General features: G+C 60.1%; 2 protein-coding genes across 3 annotated transcripts in view; one reads left to right on the top strand and one right to left on the bottom strand.

Moving 5' to 3' along the window:
- Nucleotides 1–3,376: 3,376 nt before the first annotated feature.
- The window catches only part of AGPAT2 (1-acylglycerol-3-phosphate O-acyltransferase 2), a 41,619-nt gene continuing 18,878 nt past the window's right edge, over nucleotides 3,377–26,117 (bottom strand). The window contains exons 2-7 of one of the 2 annotated variants that reach the window (XM_061352399.1): nucleotides 10,199–10,415; nucleotides 6,566–6,699; nucleotides 5,872–6,047; nucleotides 5,592–5,687; nucleotides 4,007–4,079; nucleotides 3,377–3,730 (exon numbers count right to left, since the gene is read on the bottom strand). In XM_061352399.1, coding sequence (XP_061208383.1) covers nucleotides 3,573–3,730; nucleotides 4,007–4,079; nucleotides 5,592–5,687; nucleotides 5,872–6,047; nucleotides 6,566–6,699; nucleotides 10,199–10,386 — 825 coding nt within the window. In that variant the 5' untranslated portion in view covers nucleotides 10,387–10,415 and the 3' untranslated portion in view covers nucleotides 3,377–3,572. Of the gene's footprint in view, nucleotides 3,731–4,006; nucleotides 4,080–5,591; nucleotides 5,688–5,871; nucleotides 6,048–6,565; nucleotides 6,700–10,198; nucleotides 10,437–26,117 lie in introns of those variants that run through there. The other variant, XM_061352400.1, reaches the window with a different exon arrangement.
- DIPK1B (divergent protein kinase domain 1B) lies at nucleotides 19,683–25,418 on the top strand. The gene is made up of 5 exons (XM_061352398.1): nucleotides 19,683–19,853; nucleotides 21,893–22,027; nucleotides 23,050–23,157; nucleotides 23,330–23,506; nucleotides 24,183–25,418. Exons 1-5 carry the CDS (start codon nucleotides 19,791–19,793, stop codon nucleotides 24,993–24,995), a joined length of 1,296 nt encoding a protein of 431 aa, XP_061208382.1. The 5' UTR covers nucleotides 19,683–19,790; the 3' UTR covers nucleotides 24,996–25,418.

Below are 26,117 nucleotides of genomic sequence, written 5' to 3'. Positions count from 1 at the left end.
AGTGAGTGCTCCAGCACACCCAGCTTCCCGGTACTGCCCGGTACATACCATTGGTGACAGCCAGGGAATGCGAGCACTGTCACAGGGTGACAGGGATTTATTCCAAGGGATGACTCCCAGGTCCTGGAATTAACTTCTGCCGAGCCTGACCCAGCAGGCAAAACTTGGTTTTGTCCCTCTCCTGGTCTTGGCAGTCCCTGGAGGACACAGGACTGTCCTTTAGTGCTCCACTGGGGCCTGCAGGGCATCCCATGGAGCTCAGGACCACGCTCTCTGTGCCTTGTGAAGCTGAGGCACCACTGCACACTCCCATTATGTGCCCAGTGGGGATGCGTGTAAGGAATAAAACCCATTTCCTCCTTTAAACTAGCAGCAAAGGCACGAGGTCAGGCCTCCTCCGAGGCTGAATGACCCCCGCGCAGCAGTGGGGAAGGGACCAACCCGGCCCAGCTGACACCAGTGCTGCTTGTCTTCCCTCTTCCCAGGTTCCTGCAAGAACGAGCTCTAGCGAGCAGCCAGGAACTGGAGGGAGCCGAGTGCAGCCCCAGGCTGGGGCGAAGCCGCATCACCTGCGGGAAGGCACAGGGTGGCAGGAGAGGGCTGGTTCCCCATTGCCATCTCCAGTCTCTCTCCCAGCTCACCTTAGCAGAGGTCATGAAGTTACTTCCAAACCGGACTCTGCACCCTCAGCATCTCACCCCTTCCTGTGCAAGAGCGGAAAATAAACCCCTTCCCGTGTGCCACGAGCCAGAGGCTGCACCGTGCCCTGCTTCACCCTTCACTCAGCACCACGCTGGGCACAGAGCTGCTCCTGCCTGCACACCTGGGGACAGGTCCTGTGGTTGGGGGACAGTGGCCACAAAGGGTTGTGCAGAGGGGCAGCCCCAAGCCAGGCACCACGGCAGGGGATGAGTGCAGCCAATCACTGGTGGGGTACAGGGAGTAGGAGCCCATCCCCGTGGCCTCTGTTCTGCTCTCTGGGACCAGCCTCAAGCACTGGAGGTGGCCTGGTCACTGCTTCTTGGTGCAGTATCTGCAGCAGCTTGCCCTCAGCTTACCTGCTCCTGCTCGCTGTCCTCTGCACCTTCCCTTGTGCCCTAAAGGGACACAAGGGCAATGCTCCTACCTGGGCCTGAAGGCACAGGGGCTGGTTTTACCCGTTTTAATAGGAAGCCTTTCCCTGTGTCACTCCCACTGCCAGCACAGAGCAGACAGGGCCAAGGCTGTGCCACTGCTGGTGAGGACAGGCAGGGAGGGACAGATCCCTGCAGGCCTGGGCAGGGAGGGAGGTGTTTACACTGGCACAAGCACAGGCTGCTGATGGAGCCGGCCTCTCCCAGACCCAACAGCGGCTGTCAGCCCCACGGCACACACAAACACACACACACACAGCTCCCCAGCACTGTTTGCTCAAGCCCAGGCACACTGGTACAGCAGAGCAGACGTCACCGACCTGGTACCACCCTCCCCTACCTGCCTGGAGCAGAGCTGCAGGGATTGCACCCAAACACAGGCTCCTGTGCCTGCACGGAGGCTGCGGGATCCTGGCTGGCAGGGAAGGTGCCTGCAGCAGGGCCTGGGTGGGAGGAGAGCTCCATCCACACAGCCCCACCTTCCTCTTCCTCAGGAGAGGTCGCTCCTGGTCCATGGCTTGGTGTGGGGCTGGGGCGCAGCAGCTCAGCCCTTCTGCCCACTGGGACAGGGCCCTGCCACCACCCCTCGGTCACCGAACCCCCCCTGCCCAAAGCAGCAGGTCAGCACCCTGCCACCCCACAGCAGCCCTCCTCCCGCAGCTCCCACACACGACCAGGACTCTCCTTTATTTAAATAACCAAAGGTGTACTTTGTTATGTTTTTCTCTTTAAAGCACAGAACATCTTTGTCACCCCAATTAAAAGTGAACAGCAGAAACTGCACACAGAGGCACTGCTCCCTCCTGCTGGGGACGAGGCCGCAGGTCCCTCGCTGGACACCGTTCCCCTCAGGACCCTCCGTGACAGCCCCTTATCTGCCACTTACAAAGTGCTGGTTCAGTTCCCATCCTCCCACCCCGACCCGGCTGCAGCGGGTCTCACCCCTGAGTCCGTACTTGTTAAGGCCCCTCTGATAAAGCCCCCCCAGTCCCAGTTCCCTGTTACAGGAATTCCCTGCCTTTCCCAGTGGAGGCTTTAGCCCCCAGATGCCGCATGGCACCAATTCCACCAGTGCAGGCTGCAGAAGGCATCTGCACTGGTTACCTGAGCAGCCCCAGGCACCTTGTCTCAAAGTTCTACACCCTGCACCACGAACAGGAGAGCGAAAGCCTCCCTGAACCCAAGTTAGAGGTGAAGGTACCCCAGAACCACAGGCCTGACCCAGCATTGCTCTTTGCAGAGGGCATCACCACTTGTGCCGCTCCCAGCAAGGGATGCGGCCTCCATCACCCCAAAGCACAGGGAAAACCCCTTTATGTGAACTGGAAAGGATCCGTTTCCCCCAGAGGGAGAGCTGAAGCCTTCAGCACCCGCTCACAGCTCCAGCTCCCCCTCCCCGTGGCCCTGCAGGAGCGTTGCAAGCCTCGCAGAGCCGCAGCTCCACTGAGATCAGCACAGACATGGGACAGGCACCATCTTTCGGCCAGTGCTGACCATGACAAGTGGCAAAGCGAGCAGAACAGAGCCCTTTGCATCTGCAGCAGGTCCCACAGCCCCAGGACACCCGCTGGGAGCAGGCCGAGCCACCAGCACGGCACAAACAAGTCACCATGAGGACAGGTTTGCCCAGGGCTGACACAGTTGTAGGTTTTAAATACAAGCTGGTGGCTCTGCATGGTAGAAACAAGCATAGGGCTTTGCTCAGAAGAGGCCTAAACCAGCAAGGCTGTACCACACCATACATGTGGCTTGGTCAGGTCCCCAACTGGTGCACAAGGGCACTTGGTTCAGACAAGGCAATCAAGCCTGAAGACACACTGTGAGACCGAGCAGCCCCACACGTTCCCCTCTGCAGCCCCAGCTGAGGATATCAGCCCTGGTGCTTCCTTTGGAAACAAAGGACTCTGCTCAGGAGTAGCACAGAGCCCCAGCACTAAACACTGCTGTGGCACAAGGACAGCCCTCAGGGAGACAGGCCCTGTCCCAGGGACACCCTGTGAGCTCCCCCGTGCTGGCTGCCCAGGGAGGACACCCACTCCCTGCGCTGCTGAGAGCCAAAGTCTGCATCTTCACCCGATTCCCAGCCTTGGTTGAGCAGCATCAAGGTCGTGCAGATACAAACTGCTGCCTGTGGGACAGCCAGGCTCTCCTTGCCAGCCCACAGGAGCTGGGGAACTCACCTCTCCGGTCACTGAGCCCTTTGGTAGCACAGGTTTGATGCCTGAGAAATTCAGAGAAAGAAGTTTCATTGGGAGACAAGGAACTCGTAAGAGAAATCCACTCAACGGGGACCTCAGCGCCCGCTGGACACCCGTGTGTGCTGGTCCATGGTGCTCCCAGCGTGACAAGTCACTGCAGAGGAAGAGAAGTCCCTTTGGGATTTGGCAACGGACAGGTCCCTTCAGCCACCACCACACGGTGACGCCACTGGAGAAGCAGCTAAGATGAGTCCTTTGCCTCGCTTGGACTTGGACGGCCCGACAGCAGGAAGAAGGTCTCCCTCATGGTGTGGTAACATCTGTCAGTGAGGTCAGAGACATCATCTGATGTCAGGCCTTTGGTCTCGATTGGAGGCAGAACCTCAACCTTGATTTTGCCTGGGAACAAGAGAAGAGCCTATGAGAAGACACACCAGTTACGAGGAGAGGTGGTGCCCCATTTGAAATCAAACCACCCCCCCAGTGGTTAATTACAGTTGGAGTTAGCCCAGCCCAGGTTCTGGTGCCAAGAGCTTTGAACTGGCTCCACACATGTCCCACAGGGACTCCTCCTGCTCACCCCAGCTCTGCTTCCCTCCCACACCCAGAGGTCTCCTCTGGGCATGGCTTCACCCCTGTCTCCGAGTGACTGTAGAGACCCTCAGGCTCTGGTACCTGATGTAAATAGTTTCTTCTTTGGGTTATAGAAGCTGGTGAAGGAGGAATAAACCACAGGGATCACTGGGACCTTGGGGAAGAGGAAAAACAGGAGTTACTTGCACTGCAGCAGCCCAGAGATTAGCAGCAGAGCTGACCTGGCCCAGCTCCCAGACACTGAGGGCACCACACAGTCCCACAGGCAAGACTCGCTTCCAAAGGCTGGGACAGTCAGGAATCAAATGGGATTCAAACCACTCCCAGCAACCCAAGGCACGGGGATATCTGGGCACTAGGACCAAGTTACACTTCAGCCCCATCAGCACTGGCTCTCTAGGCAAACAGTCCCAAGCCAGGCTTCAAAGCCAGGTATTTTCTGACCCACAGACTTTGGAAGGTGCCCGTTCTGACCAGCACATGAGTGGGGCCGGCAGCTTGTGTGCCTTCAGCTTTTGAGCAAAGAGTTCTCTCAGGGAAGGTTCAGAGAGCCAGAGACACAGCAGGAAGGCACAGTCACTGAGTGCTGATAACAGACACAATCCACAGCCCATGACTCAGGGGGAGTGTCAGAGGTGGGTGCTTTTTCCACTGTCTCTTTCATGCCAGCCCCTGCCCCGGTTGCATCACCCCAGCAGGAATGGCACGATGCAGGCTACACCCTGGGCTGGGCCAACCGAACCCAGCACATCTGGCACCTACTCCCCTTCTCCAGGATCCTGCCATAACCCCTCTTAGAGAAAGCACTTTCCCCTCAGGCCTGGGGTCATCCCAGCCCCAAGAAACGAGGCCATGGGAAGGTAAAGCATCCATCCCCTCCATCTCCCCGCTGGGAACTGAGCAGGGTGGCCCAGGCAGCACTGCCAGGCCTTCTGCATCCCTGGCACAGTGCCCCGGAGCTCTGCCCAGGCAAGCACCACCTCGAGGAGCACCCACAGCTCCAGCAGCCAAGGAGCAATTTGCCTACTCCCAGATCTTGTCATCGTAGAGAAGGCATTTAAAACATAACAAAGAAGTACCATCAGGCTGTCTGGAAGGGAGCAGCTATTTGCACACAGAACAAGCCCAGGTGTTGCTCTAAACCACCAGCATTAACAATCCTGGATCAACAAACACCACACCATTGCATCCTGGGGGATTGGGAAATGCATCAACAGCCCTGGGGTTCCCCAAGAGCTCGCTGGGCTCCTGCCCAGAAGGGAGCTCTGTGCTGTGCTCCCAGGAGCAGGGCATGGACACTGCACCCCACGCTGCCAGGCAGCTGCGTGTAAAGCCTACAGCTAGGGAGACAAGTGTGCCTGTCCCCACCTCTGCCCTCCACATGGGACACCAGGGCTGCAGTGCTCAGTGGTCCCCAGAGCGGACAAGGCACCTTCTCCTCTGTCTGCAGCCACCCATCCACAGGGGCCAAGTCACTCCTGCAGGAGATGGAAAAGGCTCCCAGCTTCTGCTGGGCAGTGCTTATGACACCTAAAGGTGGTTTAAGTAAAGAGCTCAGCTGTGAAACAACTCACTAGAGAGCAAACGAACCACATCACTGCACGCCCAGTGTGCAACACCCACTGTGGAAGAACTGGGGTCCCCAGCAGGGGCACAGCACCGTTACCTGTGCCTGGATAGCGAGGTGAAACGCTCCTTTCTTGAAGGGCAGGAAGTCCCCGGTGCAGTTCCTCGTGCCCTCTGGGTACACCCACACCTTCACCTGCACATGGAGAGATAAGGCTCTGCTCCAGCAATCCGCTTGCAGAGCTCCCTCCTGCCGGCCCAGCCACCAGCCAGCCCTGCCAAGAGCTGCAGCTGAGCCAGCCCCAGGAGCACCACATCCCCCCATGCCGCCTGGGATGCCCAGTACATGCCACCCCTCCCAGCACCACGGTCACACTCACGTTCTCAGCCACCATAGTCTTGGCCACCTCTGACATCACCATCTTGGCACTGGTGGTGCTCTTCCTGTTGATGAAGATGACGCCACCGAGGTACATGATGAGCCCCACGATGCCCGTGTACAACAGCTCCTTCTTGCCCACCTGGACACAGTTGTCAGGCAGCACCTCCATCAGCCCTAACATGATGGCAGAGGATGAGACCCAGCAGTCACCCCTCTGCCTGCATCCAGACGGAACGAGAGACACGATCTGAGGTGTGGAAGGGAGCAAGAGGGACAGGGCAGTGCCTTGTTTCTCTACTTGCTTCTTTCTGCTGCCATCAACAGAGCAGAAGGAGACTCAGCACGCAGCAGAATCACAGGGGCAGGGTGGCTGCAGGTCATAGCAAGACCCTCAAGAGGCAGGGTTCCTCCAGCACACTGACACACATGCCTGGCTAGCCAGGCTGTCATGGGGCAGGGGTGTAAGAGGGAGCTGAGAAGCACCCAAAGCTGAGGAGTACCTGGGGTGCTGCACGGGGTGTGACAGCTCAGGGTGAGGAGAGACCCTTCCTGCATCAGCACTGATGGGGAGAGCTGGACCAGTGGGCTCAGAAGCCCAGAGTGGCTGGTCAGGGGCTGCTTGGCCAGGGTATGTGAATAGGATTTCCAATGGTGAGCAAGACATCTGCTCCCTCCCTCCCACCACTCCTCACCCATCATGTCGAGGATGCTCTGGTGGTTGGACACAACGATAGCAGGGCCCTCTACCTCGAAGTTTTCCAGTCCCTTCACCTCAAACCTCAGGCCGAAGAAATACTTGAAGGTCTTGACCACATTTTTGATGATTCTGCAGAAGAGAAGAGCAGTCAGCAGCAGGGCAGGGGCGACAGGGTGTGCTACACACAGGGTGGCTGGAAGGAGACAAGAGTACCTCCAGTCCTGTCTGCCCTGTGGTCCACCCAGGTGTGTCCTGCACTACTCCGTGTGCTCACGGTGCTTCAGCTGCATTTTAAGCCCTGTCCCCTCTCAGTGCAGGAATTTTACTGGAAGCCTGGGGGAAGCCGATTGTAACTGAGGCTGGTACAGCCAAGCCCACATCTCCTTCAAGCTGACAGCATCAGCTCACAACCAGGCTCACTGTGGGCTCTTTGGTACAGGCAAGTCCAGCCCAGCGCAGCTGCAAGAGCCCTACACACAGGGCAAGCTGGAAGCCCTCCAAAGTCCAGGAGGGAGGGATGCTGGTTTCCACACTGCATCACAGACAGCTCCTCCTGCTGCCAGTCCTACCCATTTGTGCTGTTTGTTTCCCCTGGGCCATGACTGGTGCCTGCTCTGATGCCACCCGTGTTTTCCTCCTGCCATCAGCAGAGCCCCACACACTGTCCCAGCAGTTCCCCTCGGAGCTGCCACTCCCAGCACATGGCCATTAACCTGCACACCCATCACCCAAGGAAGGCTCTGCCAGTTCTGCTCCTCACAGTGCTGGAAGATGCTGCTTAATCACACAAACATGAGGTACCCTCGTGCCATGGAAGCCCAAGAAGGGAAGAGAGTGAAAGTAAGAACTGCTTGCCTGTACAACACAAGGATGAAAGCAACAAAGCTCCCACACAGCTTGGCACAGGCAAGGTGCCCCCGGCAAACCCATCTGCAAGCAAACACCTTCTGCCTGTCAGTTCACCTCCCCAGTGGATCTACAGGTCTGCCCACAGAGCTCCCAGCTTTCTTCTGTGCCCAAGGGCTGGCAGGAGGCACCAGCCATGCCCTTGCTGAGCACACCCAGCACTGGTCACCAGCGCATGGAGCAGGGCCCATCCACACCACCCGGACAGGTGGGAGCTGGAGAGCATCCAAGTCGGCCAAAGGACACAGCCAGGCGCTGGCAGCACACAGGGGCTATTTTGGGCAGGGAACAGCCATTTGCCAGGGCTGGAAGCAGAGGAGCTTGCACGTGAACCCCCTGCCACCACCTTGCTTCAGCTCTCCCCTAGGGCAGACTCAGGTGCTGACCCTGCCCTCCAGCAAGCATCTGGATGCCCTGCCTTAGGGCCCTCCTTCCCCCTGGCAAACAGGGGGGGAAGCTCTCCTCCTTGCAGGACAAGGCAGAGGGACCAGTGCCAGCTTCTCCACCACCACAGGGCCCAGCCTGGGAAGCATCCCTGTCAGCCAGCGCCTCCCCATGGCCTGGCAGCAGCTCCCAGCATCTGCTCTCCACAAGTACCCCCACCTGAGAGTCTCCACATCTTCAACCGCACACCTCTGCCAGCACGACCTTCCCCCAGCTTGCTCCTACCCTCACTGGGGTCCACATCCCCATGGGGCACCCTGCCCATAGACCATGCCTGTGCCAGCTTTGACACAGGAGTTCAGGCCAGGCCAGCACCTGCAGGTGACACAGCTCAGTAACAGCACTGTCACTCCCTGTCATTAAGAGGTGCCCAAAGCTTAGAGCCACACCAAGGGAAGGGACAGAGGAGGTGGCCAGGACCTGCAGCGAGGTTACACAGTGCAGCCCAGGTGAGGAGAGGCAGGGTGACAGGGATGCTGTGACACCAGACTGACCTAAATCCCACTTCTCCTGGTTCCTGCCTGCCAACCCAAAACGAGGTCACTGCTCTGGAAGTCACAGAGCTCAGGAGCTGCCGGCAGAGGCTGGTTACACATTACTCAAGAGCAAGCATCCAACTTCCTCCTGGCAGTGCAGAGCCGGCCTTGCCTTCCTTGCACAAGATGTGGCGTGAGCTGAAAGAGGGAAAGGGGCAGAGCTCAGGGCAAGCAGAGATCCACCAGCGGCCCTGCTGCGGGGCCACGTCACCCACGGGTTAAGCAGATGGGCTCCACTCCCCTCCAACACTGCAAGCAGCTTCTCTGCTGGTATGAACCATCCTGGCTTGGGGCAGTCACAGCTGCAGAGAGCTCTAAGGCTGATGCACTTAAGAGTAGAAGAGCAGGAGGGAATGTGCCTTTTCAGTGCATCCAAACCACCTGAGTCCATGTGCTTTGCTTCACAGCCTGCGACAGAGGCCTGGTCAGGATCCTCTGATTTTCCAGGACTAGTGAAGTGTGCCTACCAGATAGGAAGCTCTTACAAGAGGTTTCACCTCTAGATAAACGCTCTATCTCTGTCAGACATGTGGGCAACCTCTTCCAAGTCACAACAGCTTGGCACTGGAGCCAGGAGCACAGCAAGGACGGGGTGTTCTGCACCTGGCAGCCATGCTGTGATCACTGCCCACCCACCAGCACATGCTCTGCTCCAACCCCTTCCCTGACCTGGGATAAACAGACTGGGATGCTGCAGGAATGAAGATCACCGCTGCCACAGACCTCCCGGCAGCTGGCATACCCAGCCAGCATCATCAGCCTGTGCCAGCACATGGAAATGACAGGCTTAAGTTACAGGAAAAGGGCGGTTCTGGCCTAAATTCAGCCCCAAGTTTCAACACGAGGAGCTGCTCAGTGCAAAGAGCTCTTGTTTCCAAAGAGTTCCTTTAAGTTGACACAAATTTTACAAGCTTTAAGGGCGGGGAAGGAGGGGGGGTGCCTCTAACTGCCATCACAGAACCTCGCAAAGCTGGGGGTGCACTGGAAAGCTGCTCCTGAGCAAGCCAAGGCAACCAAGGCTGCAGATGCACCTAGGCTGGAGCTCCTAGGGCACATTGTTGCTGCCAGCACCTGGGCAGATCAGAGCCCATAGAGCAGCACATCATGCACTGCCATGCTCACCCCACCCCGAGCCCTGCCTGCCGGAGCCACACTGCGAAGCAAAGTCCACCTGCACCAGCTGAAACGCTGCCCAACCTTTGGTCCAAAGGATGTATTAAGGCAATGGGGCTCCCCTTCCCTCAGCACTCGTAGAACTGGAGCTGGGCTTGGACGGTCAGAGCAGGTACCAACCTGCCTGGGGAGAGCAGAGCAAGGAGCCCAAGGTCTCCGGTGCCAGCTCTGCCCTTACAGCGCTGCCGCGAGCAGCCCATAGAGGACACGCACAGAGCGGGGCCTGCCAGCAGCCAGCGCAGCCTCCACGTCCCCGGGCCGAGGGCAGCGCAGTGACCACCACCTGCGGCCGGCACAGCTCTGCCCGGGAGCAGGCAGGGAACCAGCCCCCCACACACACAGAGCGCCCCATGGAGCTCACCACGGCGCTGGCCCCCATCCTCACAGCCCCCGATCACACCCAGCCCCGACGGGGCTCTCCGCACAGCCCAGAGGGCACCGCCGAGGCCTCCATCCTCACACCGAGGGGCCGGAGGCCACCACCGCCGCCCTCCGCGTCCCCGCACATAGCGGCCGGGCCTGAAGCCGGGCCGGGCTCCACCGCCGCCGGTACGGCCGCGCTCACCCACCTCATGTTGCGGACGGTGCGGCCGCCGTTGAGCAGCAGGCAGGCGGGCGCGGCCAGCAGCGAGCCCAGCACACACAGCACGCAGTACCAGCCCAGCCGCAGCGCGAAGCCCACGGCGGGGCTCAGCTCGGCCAGGACATGGAGCAGCAGCAGCACCGCGGCTCCCCACAGCAGCCACCCCAGCTCCATGCCGCCGCTCCCCGCCCCAGCAGCCGCCGCTGCCGCCTCCGCCGCCGAGACGAGCGTTGGGCGTTGACCCCGCCTTATGTGGGCGGCCCGGGCCCGGCTGCTCCGCCCCGCCCCGCCCCGCCCCGGCCCGGCCCGCCCCGGCCCTCCCCGCCGCTCCCCTCAGCCGGGGCCCGCCCCGTTGCGGGTTGGGGTCCGCTCCCGGTGCGGGGTGGGTCCGGCTGCCCCCGTGGCTCGGTGAGGGGCGGGTTTGGTTCCCTCATGGAGCCCGGGGGGGGGCTTTGGGTTCCCTCATGTCGCCATGTCAGGGCTTGCACTCCCTCTGTGGTGCCATGGAAGGTCTTTGGGACCGCCTCACACTGCCATGAGGGGGAGTCAGTCCATGGTGCCATGGAAGGTGTTTGGGATCCCCTCATGGCGCCATGACGGGGTTTTCAGTCCCTTCATGGTGCTGTGGAAGATTTTTGGGATCCCCTCGTGGTGCCATGAGGGGGTTTTCAGTCCATGGTGCCGTGGAAGGTGTTTGGGACCGCCTCACAATGACATGAGGTGGATTCAGTCCATGGTGTTACGGAAGGTGTTTAGGATCCCCTCATGGTGCCATGATGGGGTTTCCAGTCCCTCCATGGTGCCGTGGAAGGTCTTTGGGGTCCCCTCACGGTGCCATGAGGGCGTTCTGGGTCCCTCCTGTGCAGTACCCAGGTCTCCCATGACGGTTCTCCCTAGCAGAGCTCAGCGTGGCCCCGCTGTGGCACATCACCATCACCCCATCTCCCTGCCCGCGCCTCGCCCGGCCTCTCCATGGCGCCCGATGCTGGCACCAACAGCGCTGAGTGGGCCGGGGCCGCCGCGCTGGCGCTGGGGTTAGGGCAGGATCAGGCCCAGCAGCTCTGTGGGCAGATCAAGCACATGAGCTGGCACTCACACGGGGTTTGCAACACCGCTTGGAGCCAAACCCCGCTCCCATCGGCGGCGGTGACCCCCTCGGGGTACGGCTGCAGCCCCAGCACCCAGAAAACTCAAGGCAAAGGGGTTGTCCTGTTCCAAAGGACACTTGTTCCCTCGGCTTCCCTTAGAGGCAGCGGGCTGCTCCCAACCGAGCTGTCACCGCAGCAGAGGGCACCTCACTGCGTTTCCCTGCTCCCCGGCAGCTTGAAGGCTTGAAGCAGAGGACAGGCTCCTTCCCTGCGCTGTGCTGCCAGGCAATGACATCTCAGCGCTGGTCTCATGACTCCTGCTCATGCCACAGAGAGCCCTGATTGTATTAGCATCTCCACGCAGCATTAGGTTAATCCTCCGGCCTGCGTGCTGCAGGCTGCTCCGAGCACCGCACCAGCCACCATATGCCTGGGGAGTCACCCAGAGCTGGGCCCGGAGCGATCCTGCGGGGTCCTCGTGCCTTTCCCCTCTGCTGACAGCACAAGAAAGGGTGCTGTGTCCCCGCTGTGTCCGCCCCGCTCGCAGCTGCCGGCTGTCATTGGGAGCCTGAAATGGGACCGGCAGCGTGGCCATGGCACCCGTGGCAAACAGGGGCAGATACGGCTCCACACGTGGGCTCCGAAAGGAGCTTGGCTGCAGTTCCCTTCTCCCCAGCAGCTTATCTGGAGTGATGCAAATGAAACCTTTAATATCAGCCTGCAGCCCAAGGAAAGGTGGGGATTTCTGATGCCAGATTAGAAGGCAGACATGGGCCTGCCTGCTTGCAGCACTGCTGTCACGCTGCCTGGTTTCATAAGGCAGAGCGGTTCTGCTGCCAGATGACGGCAGCCATCGATGTGCATCAACAAATAGGCTGATGGGAGCAGGCCGTGAGCCTCTGCGGGCTGTGTAACACAACAGGGACCGTGGCAACCCTGAAATGGGGCTGGGTTTGGGCCGAGGCAAAGGCAACCGCCTCCTGCCCTCCCAAGCTCCAGCAGCCAGAAGGAAGCAGTTCCAAATCCCTTTGACCCCCCCATCCCACCAGGTTGCAGGGTGTGGTTTGTGTATTTACCCCAGTGACTGAGTTACCTCGATGCAGGGCAAGGCAGTCTGTGTGAGCGGGGTCCAGGGACACAGGCAGGAGCTGAGCAGTCAATTCTCCATGTCAGGCGCTGCCTGTTGAGGGTGTTTGTGGCACCCAGGGCCCCCCAGCACCCATAGAGACCTCAGGAAGCTACACCAGGCACGAGCACTAATAGCAAAGCATGGAGAGCTGGAGGGCCCATGGAGCATTGCTGAGGCCAGGCCCATGAAAAGTCAATAAAGCTTTACCACCCTTGGCCCTAGCTTTATGGTGTCTTATAACAATCCATCTCTGGGTTTTATCTTTTATTTGTCTTAATGTATTGTTTCCCTTGGAAACACTGTGTGACCTCCCTTTGGGTGACTGGCTTCTGACTGGAACAAAAAGGGAGCCAGGGAGAGCATCTTCTACAAAGGGAGAAGGTGTGTGGGGAAGGGAAAGCACTCTGGGGTGGGCAGAAGGAGGGATGTGCCCATCACCCAGCACCACCACTCAGGGCTGTGAAGCAGTCGGAGGCTTGGCGCTGAAGTGCTCAGCCTCTGTCTGCAGAGCGGTCTCTTGCTCCCCGCTGCCTCCCCGTGTCTCTGCCCTTGACGTCCAGCAGTGTCTTTGGCATCTCCACCCGGCAGCCTGCTTCCCTCTGCCTCCTGCCAAGGGACGTGTGTTGAAAGCAGCAGCTGGCTTTGGTGACATTAAAAACGGGGGGAGGAGGAAACACCAGCCAAGCCTCCTCACTCTTGGCCATGTCAAGGCATGTGGGTGGCTGTGAGCCCTCCCAGGGAGGGCAGCACAAAGCCATGGCTTGCTCAAGCTCCTAGACAGCAACCCCTGCTGCTGGGTGCTGCAAAGCAGCCTCCACGTCAGGGACTTGGGGACACTAAGACCTACGCACCTCACTTATTGCAGACCTCTGTCAGTCCGCCCATCCATCCATCCATCCATCCACCCACCCATCCATCCATCCATCCATCCATCCATCCATCCATCCATCCACCCATCCTCTTCCCTCTTTACCTGTCTCCACCAGCAGCTGGCTTTGGGAGACATCTCAGAGCCTGGAGTCACTGAGTCCACCTCTGTGTAGCTCGGGGTACATACAACAGCCCAGCATCATGACACAGATGCAGTTACGCTGCTGCAGCTTGCTCCAGGTTGGCAGATTGGTAACCTGGGCCAGCGTTCCATCAGTGAGCAAGGCTGTGCTAAGGGCTGGCACCACTAGGATGGCATCACTGGAACCTCCTGGAAGTGTTGCCCTGGCAAACACAGCTGGACTGTGCTGTATCTACAGCTGCAGGCTGCTTGGTGAGGCAAGGATGGGGGCCAAGAGCAGTTTGGATAAAGGCTGTGGGTGAATCCCATTGCTTCAGCCTAAAAGGGCACCAGTGCATGGAGGTGAAGTCCTGCTGCTGCTCCTCGTGTTGGTGCTGTGGAAGCCCAGGGCTGAGCCATCACACGCACAGGCAGAGCCCAGCTGCTGTGTTGGCTCCAGGGGCCCGTGGTCACACTTCCTTTCGTGGCTGCGCTTGTCATTACTGGCACGTCAGTGCTCTTGGGACAGCAGAGTACACACTTGGGGAGGAACTGGGCTCTTGACTGAGTGTGGTTTGAAGTGAGCGCTGCAGTTACCCACAGGGCTGGGTAGCAACAGGGCTCTGCAATAACAGCATGAGATTGCTAAACTGCTGTGGTGAGGATGCTGCGAGGGCTGGATCATCCCTGCTCTGGAGCCAGGCTGAGAGAGCCGGGCTGGGGCAGCCTGGAGAAGAGAAGGCTCCGGAAGGGGAGACCTGAGAGCAGCTCCAGTGCCTAAAGGGGCTGCAGGAAACCTGGAGAGGGGCTTGGGACAAGGGCCTGTAGGGACAGGCCAAGGGGAATGGCTTGAACCTGCCAGAGGGGAGACTGAGCTGAGCTCTGAGGCAGAAGCTCTTCCCTGTGAGGGTGCTGAGGCGCTGGCACAGGGTGCCCAGAGAAGCTGTGGCTGCCCCATCCCTGGCAGTGCTCAAGGCCAGGTTGGACACAGGGGCTTGGAGCAAGCTGCTCCAGTGGAAGGGGTCCCTGCCTGTGGCAGGGGTTGGAGCTGGAGGAGCTTTAAGGTCCCTTCAACCCAAACCAGGGTGGGATTCTCTGATGTGGTTCTGCAGACATGGCCTCCGGTGGTCACTGGAAAGAGAAAGAGCCTGAGGGAGTCTGACTCTGCAAACACACTGTTAGAGAATTGCAAAAGCTATATTGCAAAAGTGTATTAGATAGTCAGAGCCTTCCTTCCTGTAACCTTTGCTCACCTACAGAGAGCTCTATTGAGAAGGAAACGGTGTTATCTGCTCAGATGTTTGCTCCAGCCAGCTGGGGGTTATGGTCCTGTTTGCCAGAGCACTTGGTGGCTCTCAGGCCCCACAAAACCTGTGCTGTGTCTTACTTCTGCCTTAAACAACAACTGATTTAAACCCATGGAAGACACGAGGCTGATTTGGCACCATGTGTGGTTGCATGAGGAACCCCACACAAGCTGGCTGTCAGGGGGGCTGGAGATGCGTTTGCACCATCAGGCGTGGATCCTGCTCAGATCCCTACACCCCCAGCACCGGGTTTAGCTTCTCCTGGCAGACGTTGCCAGAACGGGGAGGCAGCAGGATCTCACTGCTGCTTCCCATTCACACGCCCAGGGTGGAGATCCCCCTGCACCCGCGCTCTGTGCAAGGCATCACCCCACCCGCACAGGCAAGGCTGGGGTGAAAGGGAGTGAGCCCAGCACAGGACACAGCCTTGGATGTGACATCTGGATGTGCTGTGACAGCAGTGTCCCCGTCGCTCCTCTCCTGCTGCCTCACATCCCTTTGCTGCCGACTCGTAGCTGTAATTACAGGGAAGAGGAAGATCCCATTTCCCCCCAGGAGCTGCTGTAATTACCACAGTGCAGTGGCCCATGAGAGTAGCAGGAGCCTGGGCTTTGGGAGTTGAGTGTGATGTGCCCCAGGGAGGAAAGGGAAGCTCAGATCCACTGGGATCCCTGTCCCTGCCTCCAAACAGGCATTTCCTTACTCAAGCATCACTTGGTACCTGCTGGGTTCAGGCCCTGTTCGCTCTCCCCATGCTCCCTCCAGCACACAGCAGTGTGATGGTCCTGGTTTACCAGCAGAGCTAGAGGGCCTTTGGGCTAAGTCTGCAAGTGCAACTAAACATGAGCTCAGCTCCTGTGTGCTGGGGCTGTTCCTCGAGCTGAGCTCATCCGTGGTCCCACTGCCTGCAGCAGCATATGGGGCTCACATTGTCCCATCACCTCCCTTCGCAGTCACCTTCGAAGGCGATCCCATCCTCCTGCTCCTGAGCACGTCTCCAGCCTCCCGCTCCAGCTCCCCAGGGGAAATGGGCTCCAGCACCTCACGGACACTCCCTGGGGCTCAGCACAGGAGCTGCTCGGGGAAGTGACCTGGGTGTTGCTGCGGTGGAGCGATGAGAATGTACTGACACCGCTGGGCAGGGTGGGAGGGAGTGGGGCAGCCTCGGGGGCTCCCAGCACAGGGACGGTTTCTCTTGCAAACAGCTCCAGTCTTGCCACAGGAATGAGCTCCCGGTCTTGCCGATGGCAGCAGCACTGCAGGCTGAGCTGTGGGACAGGGCTGCACCCCTGAGGGAGCTGCTGGCACCCATCACACCGCTGCCAGGCAGCAACTGTGTACGGCAGAGGCAGGGCATGAAACCGGTACCGAGCATACCGAGGGCATATTGGCTCCTCCTGGGGTCCTTGTGTGAGAACAGAGGGTCAGGGCGGTTTGGGGTGCTGGGATACCTGGAATCAGGTGCCACGTGCTCCCTGGGTGATCCCTTCTCTTTGCCAGCTTGTTGCTGGCTCAGGATCTACTCGAGGTGCCAGAGTCCAGCACGAGGTGGATTCGTTCCTGGCAGGCCTCCCTGGCTGCTGGAAGCCAACCACACTGGCGAGCATCCACAACAGGAATATGTCTCCATGGAACAGTTTCTCTCTCTGTTTCCCTGTTATTGATTAATGCCTCTTAATGACTCCAGCTAAAAAAACCTCTTGTAGTTGCCGCCTGTCACAGATCAATGGAGCAGCATTAGCAAGAGATACAGAGGCAAAGGGTCCTGGGCAGCTCGTGCACAGCCAGCCCTGGGAGCAGCGCTGCTGCTGCTCCATCAATAGTTCAGCATGACCTCTCCCTCTGCTTGCTTTCCCCCCTGAGCTCGCTGGGCAGCAAAGCCCGCTCCGAGCTTTCACAAGGACTTGATTACAACTATCCCGATTGATCTGGGATGTAAAGAATAGAGGGGCCTCCTAAGCCAGCTGTCTGCATTGGGAAAGCTCAAGTGGCTGCACAGACAGGGTCAGACCCTCATTAACTCCTGGGTGCTCAGGACCCTGCTCATGTCGTTGTGGAGCCTACACCGGGCGTTGGAAGGAGTCAGTTCCTCATGACAAATGCAGTCCTGCTTGTCCCCAGGCTTCCCCTGTGCTGCTGGGGCCTTTTGGGAGTCCATCACCACTGGAACCACCAAGCTCAGTCCCTCCCAGCTCCCTTTCTGTGATATCCCAATGGAGAAATCCATGTCCTGGATCATGGAGCAACAGGAGGGGGTCCTGTGGAGGGGCTGGGGGCTACAAGGGCTGTCTGCAGGCACCGCCGAGGGAGGATTCCCCTGGGTTGCAGCTCCTAATGCAATCCCTGGGGTGAATAACTCCATAACCAGCTAGGCCAGTGCAGGGATCTGCTTGCTCAGCCTCCTTGTCCATGCTCCTTTGCAAATTCCTTTTCTCCCTCGGCTGGGAAGAGCCCATGGCTGGCACATGACAGAAATCCTAATGAGTACGGTTCCCCTTGCAGAGCCACCACGTTCTGCCTTGACCCCCGGTGCTGCCCCTCTTCTACCCTGTGGTCTGGTGCTGGGCTCTTAGCAAGGGGCAAGGACATCCCTGGGGTGTTCGCAGCCCAGGGGAATGAATGGTGATGAACAGAGGGTGAGACGCCCAGAGCATCCCCAGCAAGCTCTGCAGTGCTGCATCCCTGGCCCGAAGCACACGAGGAGCCTCAGCAGACCCCCCTGAATTCCATAGTGCTGAATCCCAAGGAGCAGGGCTCTGGAGAGGAAGCGGAGGGGGCGAGCGCAGGCCAGATTGGAGGGAAGCTGGTGCTGGGGGTGGCTGTGCTGTCAAGCCAGAAGCACAGGAGCTGATTAGCATTTCTAATTATAACTGCAGCGCTCAGCCCCATCCGGGCCTGGCGGGCAGAGCCAGCTGTGGTGCTGTGCAGGAAGCGCAGCCCGTCAGCCTCAGATCCTTAAAGGATGCACAGGAAAGAGCACTGGAGCCCGGATCCATCAGCTCCTCATGGAACATCGGGTGCCATCACAGCCCCTGGGGCAGAAATCCCACTGGTTCCTGGCCTTGGGGCTGATCCCAATGGCATCACTTGGGCAGGAGTAAGCAGAGCCCCTGTTTTGGTTCTGGGTCCTGCACCCCCAGCCAGGCAGCAGCAATGGGCACTGTGGGCGATGGCATCGGGCTGGTGTCACCCACCACTGACATCCCACCTGGGGGAAGGCAAAGAGTGCTCCGGAGGGGATGAGGGGACAGTGGAGGTCCTTGCTCAGTGCTCAGCACTGCTCTGTACTTTGCTGTTAGCACTAGAGCTGGCAAGATAAATTATTCACTATTGAATAACATTATCATGTAACTGGGTAAATATTACAGGTCAGCAAGTGACTGTTCCAGGGCAGTGGGTGACCCATGAGGTCCCGTGTCCTCAGGGCACAGTGCTCTTGGCACAGCTGGGATGTGATCAGAGGAGAGTGTGACAGTGGAGATCAGTGTGGGGCTCTCGTGGGCTGAGTGACCCAGGAGAAACTGAAGTGACTTAATCCAGGTAAAGATTCCCAGCTTGGGGATCAGCATCGACTGCTTCCAGCATCTCCTGGATGGTGACAGCTCCTGCGGGACCACATTCCCCACCTCCGTGCAACCTGGAGGTGCTCAGGATGCTGGGATCCCATCAAGCAGTGCTGGGGATTTTGGGGAGGGGAGAGACCCCTGTCACAGCCCAGGCTGTGGGGTGGCAACACCAACATCTCTGGTTCCAGGCTCCCCCCGTGTCTGGAATACAAAGCACCGTGGGGAGAGGTCTGCCTGTCCCTGCACATGGGATGCGATAATCCCACCTGCAGAATTTGTATTAGTTCTGTCTGGATTGATTAATCATTCAGTGATAAGTGCTCATTAGGCATTCCAGCGATCAATACTGATCACTTCATTACTTGGCATATTACAGCTGGGGAAGGTCTGCTCAGTCCTAATTAGATTCCCTGGACAATCCACCCCGGAATGTGGCAGAGCCCCGCAGACAGCTCCGTGGCACTTCCAGCCTCTCTCTGCTCTCATATCCAGTGAGGGCTTCATTCTGTGCCCTGTGCTCAGCCCCCAGGCACAGGAGGGTGAGCTGGGGAGCCTGGGATGCTGCTGAGCCCCAGGGCCACGGGCACGGAGAGGGCACCCCAAAAGGCACATTTTTGTCTCTTTTCCACCTTTCTCTCCCTTCCCTGGATGCTGCACTCCCCTGGGATGAGAGGCTGCTCCTGCCTGTCTGCTCCGTGCTGACACAAAGCAGCCGCTGTCTTGCCTTGAGGTTTCCCTGCCCAGACACAACGCAAACGGGGAGGAGGGCCCGGGCTGGTGCTGCTGCTGCTGCTGGGCTTTAACGCTGCGAGGGGGACAGCGAGGAGGTGATGGAGCGGGGGATGCCCGGCTCGGCCCTGCAGGGTGCTGGGGCTGGCTCAGCACCTCCAGGGTCATCAACCGGCCTTGAGGAGGCTGGGTGAGACCCAGGCTGATGGCGTGAGCCTGGGATGGGACCCGGAGCAGAGCCGAGCTGAGCCCAGCTCAGCCGAGCCAAGCCGGGCCAAACTGAGCTGAGCCCGTGCCAAGCCGGGCCGAGCCTGGCCGGGCCGAGCCTGGCCGGGCCGAGCCGAGCCGGGCCGGGCCGAGCCGACCTGAGCCGAGCCGTGCCGAGCCGTGCCGTGCCGTGCCGAGCCGTGCCGAGCCGAGCCGTGCCGTGCCGTGCCGAGCCGTGCCGAGCCGTGCCAAGCCGTGCCGTGCCGAGCCGTGCCGAGCCGTGCCGTGCCGAGCCGTGCCGAGCCGTGCCGAGCCGGGCCGAGCCGGGCCGGGCCGGGCCGGGCCGCGCCGCGCCGAGCCCGCAGCAGCCCCCCCGCCTCCCGCGCTGCGTGCACCGCCCCTCGCCGCGCCGAGCCGGGCGGAGCCGCGCTGAGCCGCGCCGGGCCGGGCTGCGGCGGTCGGTGCGAGCCCCCCCGGCTCCCCGGCGGCGAGGCGGGGGCTGCGGCCGCCCCGGCCATGCCCCCCGGAGCCTGAGGCCCGCGGCCGCGGCGCGCCCGCAGCATGCGGAGGATCCGGCGGCTGGTGCATCTGGTGCTGTTCTGCCCCAGCTCCAACGGCCTGCAGGTACCGCGGGGGATGCGCAGGGCCGGGGCGGGGGACGCGGTGCCCGTCTCCGCATCCTGGCAGCGGCCGCGCACAAAGGGAGGCTCCGCCGCGGGCTGGTGCGAGGGGCTACGGGGACCGGCACCGGGGGCCGCGGGCGTTGCACAGCCGGGGCCAGCCGCAGCCCCGCCGCGCTGGGGGAGCCGCACCGGCCGTGGAGCACCGGCCAGCCCATCCGGCCGGCAGCCTGCAGCGCTGGATGGAGGAGCCGGGGCAGCCGCCACTCCTGCCCTCTCCTTCATCCCAGCCCCGAGCTGCCGGGCGATGGGACCCGGTTCAGCGCCGCCGGGGATGCGGGGATGGGGCTTGGGGATGCGGGGCCGGGGATGCAGGGCCGGGATGCTGGCTTGGGCGTTTTCCCCTGCAGCCATGGGATGAGAAATCCTGGCTCTGGCGAGCGCGCTGGACCAGAGCGGTTTTCCCGGTGGATGGGAGGTTATCCCGGTGGTGGGGAAAAGCAGGGGTGGGGTAGCGGGTAGGTGGTGAGCAGATGGGGCAGAGCCCTGGGCTCACCAGGTGCAGGGAGGGCTGCATGGGGAGGGCAGTGTTTAGAGGAGGCTCTGCGGGTCCCCAGCACAGTGGATTGCTGGATGAGTGCTGCAGCTCTGCTCCCAGGGCCCTGGGGTGCTCATCAACCCCTGCACCCTGTGCTCTTCCCAGCCAAAAGGGCTGTGGAGCAGTTGTGTGGGGCCACTTTCATGGGCAGGGGCTGGGTTTGGCTGTGGCTGGGAGGGCAGAGCCGGGTGCAGAGTGAGGGTGCTGGGACCTGGGGACAGCCTTTGTGCCGGGGTCACCCGTGTGGGTCCCCATGGGAGGGGGTGGCAGCCCCACCGTGGGACCCACCATGAAGCAGCCCCCAGTTCCCAGAGCAGGGGGTCACGTACCCACCACTGGGCAGGTTTAGGGGGGCTGCTGTGCTGGGGGGTCTCGTGGGTCACAGTGGTCTATGTCCGACTTCAAGGACTTCTGGAAAACCGCATGGGCTGGGAGCAGCACCCATCCTTTGCCAAGTCCTCGCCATCGTCAGCTTCTCTTTACCAGGCTTTGTTACCAGTGCAGTGGCTCGATGGCAAACTGGGCATCGGGGCCTGCTTCACACTAACATGCAACTAACATGTATAATGTCAGCACCCCGAGCAGACCTGCCTGCTTTCACCCCCAGCTGGTGTGGCAGGAGAGCAGGAGGCTCCACCACCACCGGGTACTGCTGCTGCAGAGCCCTTCAGCACTTGGCAAGAGACAGGGATGAGGCATTTTGGAGGTGGGAGCAGTTTTGGGCTGCAAGACCAAGCAGGGATCCCTGGCACGTTGTAACCGCATTGGATCCAGCCTTATCCCAGCAGCAGGTCGTGGTCTCACCACTGATGCAGTGCAAGAAGAGCGGAGATTTGGAGGTGGTCGCAGGCCAAGGGCTCTGTTGAAGCAGCAATTAGCCATGGAAACCAGAGGGAATGGGGTGCTTGATGCAAGGATTCATTCCCTGCCTTTAGGAAGTGCCAGGGCTCTGTGCCGTGCTGCACAGGTCAGGTGAACACCCTGTGCTGCAGGAGGGCAGACGGCAGCACCCGGACCCCGCTGGGAGCCTCACATTGGTGGCACACCAGGGGCTGGATGTTCCTCACCCCTCGCACCCACACTGCTGGTGGCTGCCTCCTGTGTCCATGGGAAGGGTCCCTGGGCAGAAGCAGAGCCCCCATACCCGAGGATGCAGAGGCAGCAGGCTCTGCTGTCACACCAGCAGCGGAGCAGCAGCACACGGCCACAGCTCCCTGCCATGGGGATGCAGAGCATCCAGCTCCCCGCAGCCCACCGCTGTAATCTCCCTGCTTTCAGGGAACTGTAAGTGACCTACTTGCAGCAGGAGTTGCATAAGAGACTGGTGCATCTGTACAAAACGGGCTGCAGGTTTCACCGGAGCTCAGGTCGGGTTGTGCAGCAGTTGCTGTCCTTGTCTGGCTGACAACGACCCGGCCTTCACCAGCGTCTCCTTGTCCTTGCAGAGCCGCCTCCCGGGCATCAAGGTGAAGTACCTGCTGGTGCTGTGGCTGGGCATCTTCGTGGGCAGCTGGGTGGCCTACATGCACTACGCGTCCTACTCGGAGCTGTGCCGCGGGCACGTCTGCCGCGTGATCATCGTGAGTGATGGGGCAGTGCCCGTGGGTACCGGGGCCGGTGCGGGCTGTGCGGTGCTCCGGGAGCCTGTATCCTGCCCCCTCCAAGCCCCATGTGGTGCCTTGCAGCATCCATCAGGAATGCCGTGCCAAGGAGCTGCTTCCCTGGCATCCCACATTGCTCAGAGTGGGAAGGTGACCTTATCCTGCCAGGCCGACGGGGAGAGCATCTAATGCGCTGTCGGAGGGAAGCCGGCCAAGCAGCATGGGCAGATTAATGCCTGTGGAGATGAAGCTGCAACGTGAGGGCAGCGAGTAGATCCCCATTCAGGGAGAGCATCGTGCTGCACCCCCGAGCAGAGCCAGGAGGAAAGGGAGCAGCCAGTCTGTGGGTACCCCTGGCACTGTTGTGCCCTAAGGAAAGCAGGAGCTGCACAAAGAGCAGAGAGCTTGGCTTGGTGCTTTTTGCCCCTGCCTGGGGTATGTTGTGGGGTGCAGGAGCGGGGTGCTGAGTGTGCCCCATGGCAGGGAGGTCACACAGCCAGCCAGGCCCATGGCTCTGTGTGAAAATGCCTGGCTCATCCATCCTTCCGCAGGGGAGGGAGGCAGGAATTGCCATAACAACAGCCACGATCGTTTGATTTGATTTCCTGCATGACTCTGACCACGGGGTCTCCAGCACTAATTCCTGCTCTGGGCTCGGGGTTGCAGACGCCGCGTCCCCTGTGAGCAGGTCCGAGGGTTAATTCCCATCATGTCAGGGATACACGGAAGGGGAAGATGCAGCTTCCAGCCCTGAGGCTGTTGGAAAGCTGCAGAGCTGCAGCCTCTCCTGCCCAGGGCTGCCTCCAGCACCCCTCCAGAGCCACTGAGGGGTGTGGGCACAGCAGGCAATGGGCACGGGGCTGGTAACAGGATGGGGGGGTTCATGTGCCCCCGGTTCATATGCTTGGGGTGCTGCACATCACCAGCTGTGCGGATGGGCCTGGATCCATCAGGTGAACAGGGATCTGCCCCTGCTGAGCTCTTTGCCTTCCTCTCCACAGTGTGACCAGTACAAGAAAGGAATCATTTCTGGCTCCACGTGCAAGGACCTGTGTGAGGAGCGCAGCCTCCTCTTCCAGCATTGCCTCTCCTCCTCTCCCACCCAGCAGGTAGGTGCCTGCCCTGCCTAGAAACCCACCACAGGGCTGGGGATGGAAGCAAGCTTCAGACTGGGGAATGCCCTCACCCAGTCCCTGGACCAGTCCCAGACTGGACCAGAACCAAGTTCTCTGCGCTCGCTGTTTCCTCCCATCTCAGTGTGTCCCTTTGCCATTGCTGCAGGTTTACAGCGGGCTCTGGAGGGAGACGGAGGTGATCATCAAATGCGGCATCGAGGAAGCCTTGAAGGCAGACGGGCACCCGGACTCTGTGCCCAGGAGGGACGTGGTCCTCTTCGACAAGCCGACACGAGGGACGTCGATGGATGAGTTCAAGGAAATGCTGCTCAACTTCCTAAAGGTCAGTGCCCGTGTCCCTCCGGATGCCACTGGGAAAGGCTCATAGTGTCTTGTTCCTACTGAATGAGAGCTCCTCGGGCCCATGCTTCCCCACTGGTGCTGGGAGCCAGGCAGGGCTCCTCTTTGTGTCCTGCAGCTATGGGGCTCCCTGAGGAATGGGCTGGCCCCAGTGCAGGCAGTGGTGGGGACAGGGATAGACAGTGCTTCTGATTCACAGCTTCTCTGGGCACCCTGTGCCAGCGCCTCAGCACCCTCACAGGGAAGAGCTTCTGCCTAAGAGCTCAGCTCAGTCTCCCCTCGGGCAGGTTCAAGCCATTCCCCTTGGCCTGTCCCTACAGGCCCTTGTCCCAAGCCCCTCTCCAGGTTTCCTGCAGCCCCTTTAGGCACTGGAGCTGCTCTGAGGGCTCCCCTTCAGGAGCCTTCTCCAGGCAGAACCAGCCCAGCTCTCAGCCTGGAAGCTTCTTCCCACCTGGGTCTAGTGCAGCCCTGATGCTGGAGGCGAATTGGTCCAACCCTACCCAGGGGTGCGGTACTGAGGCTGTATGAGCATGGTGGCTGTTCCTTCCTCTCCCAAGCTCGGTTCTTTGCCTCCCCAGTTCAGTTTAGTGAGGTGAAGCCTGAACATGCAGAGCTGCAGGGGTCTGATGCCACTTGTTCTGTTCTGGTTCTGTTCACAGTCCAAGCTGGGAGACCAGCCTTCTCTTGCAGCCCTGGTGAGCCGCATCATTGGCATGGCAGACGTGAACCGGGACGGGAAAGTGTCTTTAGCAGAGGCCAAATCCATCTGGGCTCTACTTCAGCTCAATGAGTTCCTGCTCATGTTCTCCTTGCATGAGAAAGAGCACACTTCCAAACTGCTGGGGCACTGCGGGGACCTCTACGTCACCGAGAAGATCCCCCACACCTCCCTCTATGGGGTGGACGTTCCCCCCTTCCTCCAGCCGCTGCTGCCTTCGGTCGTGCACCAGCTCATCCACCAGTGGTTCGCGCCAGCATGGCCCCGGCGGGCCAAGATCTCCATCGGCCTCCTGGAGTTCGTGGAGGAGATCTTCCACGGCACCTACGGGAGCTTCTACATCTGCGAGGCCAGCGCCAGGAACGTGGGCTACAACGACAAGTACGACTTCAAGATGGTCAACCTGCGGAAGGTGGCGACGGAGACGACGATCCGAGGCTTCCTCAAGGGCCGGCACTGCGAGCACAACGTGGACTGCACCTACGGGGAGGACTGCACGGCCACGTGCGACAAGCTCATGAAGCAGTGCAAGAGCGACGTGGTGCAGCCCAACCTGGCCAAGGTGTGCGGGCTGCTGCAGGACTATTTGCTGTATGGGGCACCGCTGGAGCTGAAGGAGGAGCTGCAGAAGCAGCTCCGAACGTGCATGACCCTCAGCGGGCTGGCCAGCCAGATGGAGGTGCACCACTCCCTCGTGCTCAACAACCTCAAGACCTTGCTCTGGAAGAGGATTTCCAACACCAAATACTCCTAACGGGGGGAGCACGGCCCTGGAGTTTAGAACCCATGATCTCAGAGCTGAGTGCAAGGGCTGAAGGCCTGGTTCTCCATCCTCTCTCCCACAGGCAAATACCCCCTGCGCAGGGAGTTCAGCATAGCTGCAGCCCCTTCTCCCTCATGGAAAACCAAGCGTCATGACTTCCACCGCCAGCAGGACCATCGGGATCATCCATCGAGCCGGCAGGAGCGTCCTGTGAGCCGGGACAGCGGGGCCGGGCTGAGCCTGGGGGAAGATGAGGCGGAAAGCGAGGAGGAAGCGGAGCCCAGCTGGAGGCATCAAACTGGTCCTTGATTAACAGGAAAGCAGCGCCGAGATGAGAGTGAATCATTCGTGCTGTTCTTGTCACATCATCTTTTGATGAATGTCTCTGATGTAAATAAATGGCTTTTACGTGAACCGCACCAGCACATCAGTAGCGACGCAGCAGCCTCAGCACCGGCCTGCCCGCGAGCTGGAAGGGAGGGGAAGGTAGGTTTCCCCATCCAAAAGCATCTCCTAGAGTGTCTGAGTCATCTGCCTCCAGATCCAGCTGTGGCTTAGGGAACAGATCAGCAGAGGGGCCTGACCCCAGCCAGGGATGGGGTGGCTTGTGCCAGGCTCCCACCAGCTCCTGCCCACAGCCTGGACCTGGCAGCACGGCCCATTCCCTCTCACATGGTCTGGCTTTGGAAGCATCTAAAGCCACGAATAGCTTACAGCATTAGAATGAATCTGCAGGCAAGGCTGCAGCAGGCTCCCAGGCACTTGGGTTGCCTGTGCAGGTGCTACCAGGGCTCTCTAGTCTGTTCCTTTAAACACTCAATTACAGCAACCTTTGAAACCGGGTAGAGAGGAGGAATTTGTGTGACCTACCCCAAGCTCACTCAGTCATATTCCTGCTGACAGGGATATGCCATATACCACATGGCAGTGCTCTCACCAACTGCTTAGTGAAGTAGGGAGAGTATCTGAAGTACAGTCCCAAAGGAAGTGCATCTGACAGCACCTCCCCTGTGCAGGCAAGTGCTGGTGTCACAGCTGCAGATTCATGGGCCCTTTGGAGGAGATACACCAGTTTTCCCTTCCATGTGTTCCATAGGGTGATCCTTCCCTCTC

The sequence above is a fragment of the Neopsephotus bourkii genome, unplaced genomic scaffold (genome assembly GCF_033783945.1).
Source record: "Neopsephotus bourkii isolate Nb327-2 ecotype Australia unplaced genomic scaffold, CSIRO-AGI_Nbou_v1 NB_659, whole genome shotgun sequence".
Classification (NCBI taxonomy): Eukaryota; Metazoa; Chordata; class Aves; order Psittaciformes; family Psittacidae; genus Neopsephotus; species Neopsephotus bourkii.
Note: the sequence above shows the minus strand (reverse complement) of the source record. Positions and strands in the feature narration are given on the sequence as shown.

Excerpts from the sequence above, each read along its gene's own strand:
- DIPK1B (XM_061352398.1), top strand. The coding sequence starts at position 19,791 with ATGCGGAGGATCCGGCGGCTGGTGCATCTGGTGCTGTTCTGCCCCAGC. Across the intron at positions 23,158-23,329 it reads CCTCCTCTCCCACCCAGCAG|GTTTACAGCGGGCTCTGGAG; the intron begins GTAGGTGCCTGC and ends CCATTGCTGCAG. Across the intron at positions 23,507-24,182 it reads TGCTGCTCAACTTCCTAAAG|TCCAAGCTGGGAGACCAGCC; the intron begins GTCAGTGCCCGT and ends TTCTGTTCACAG.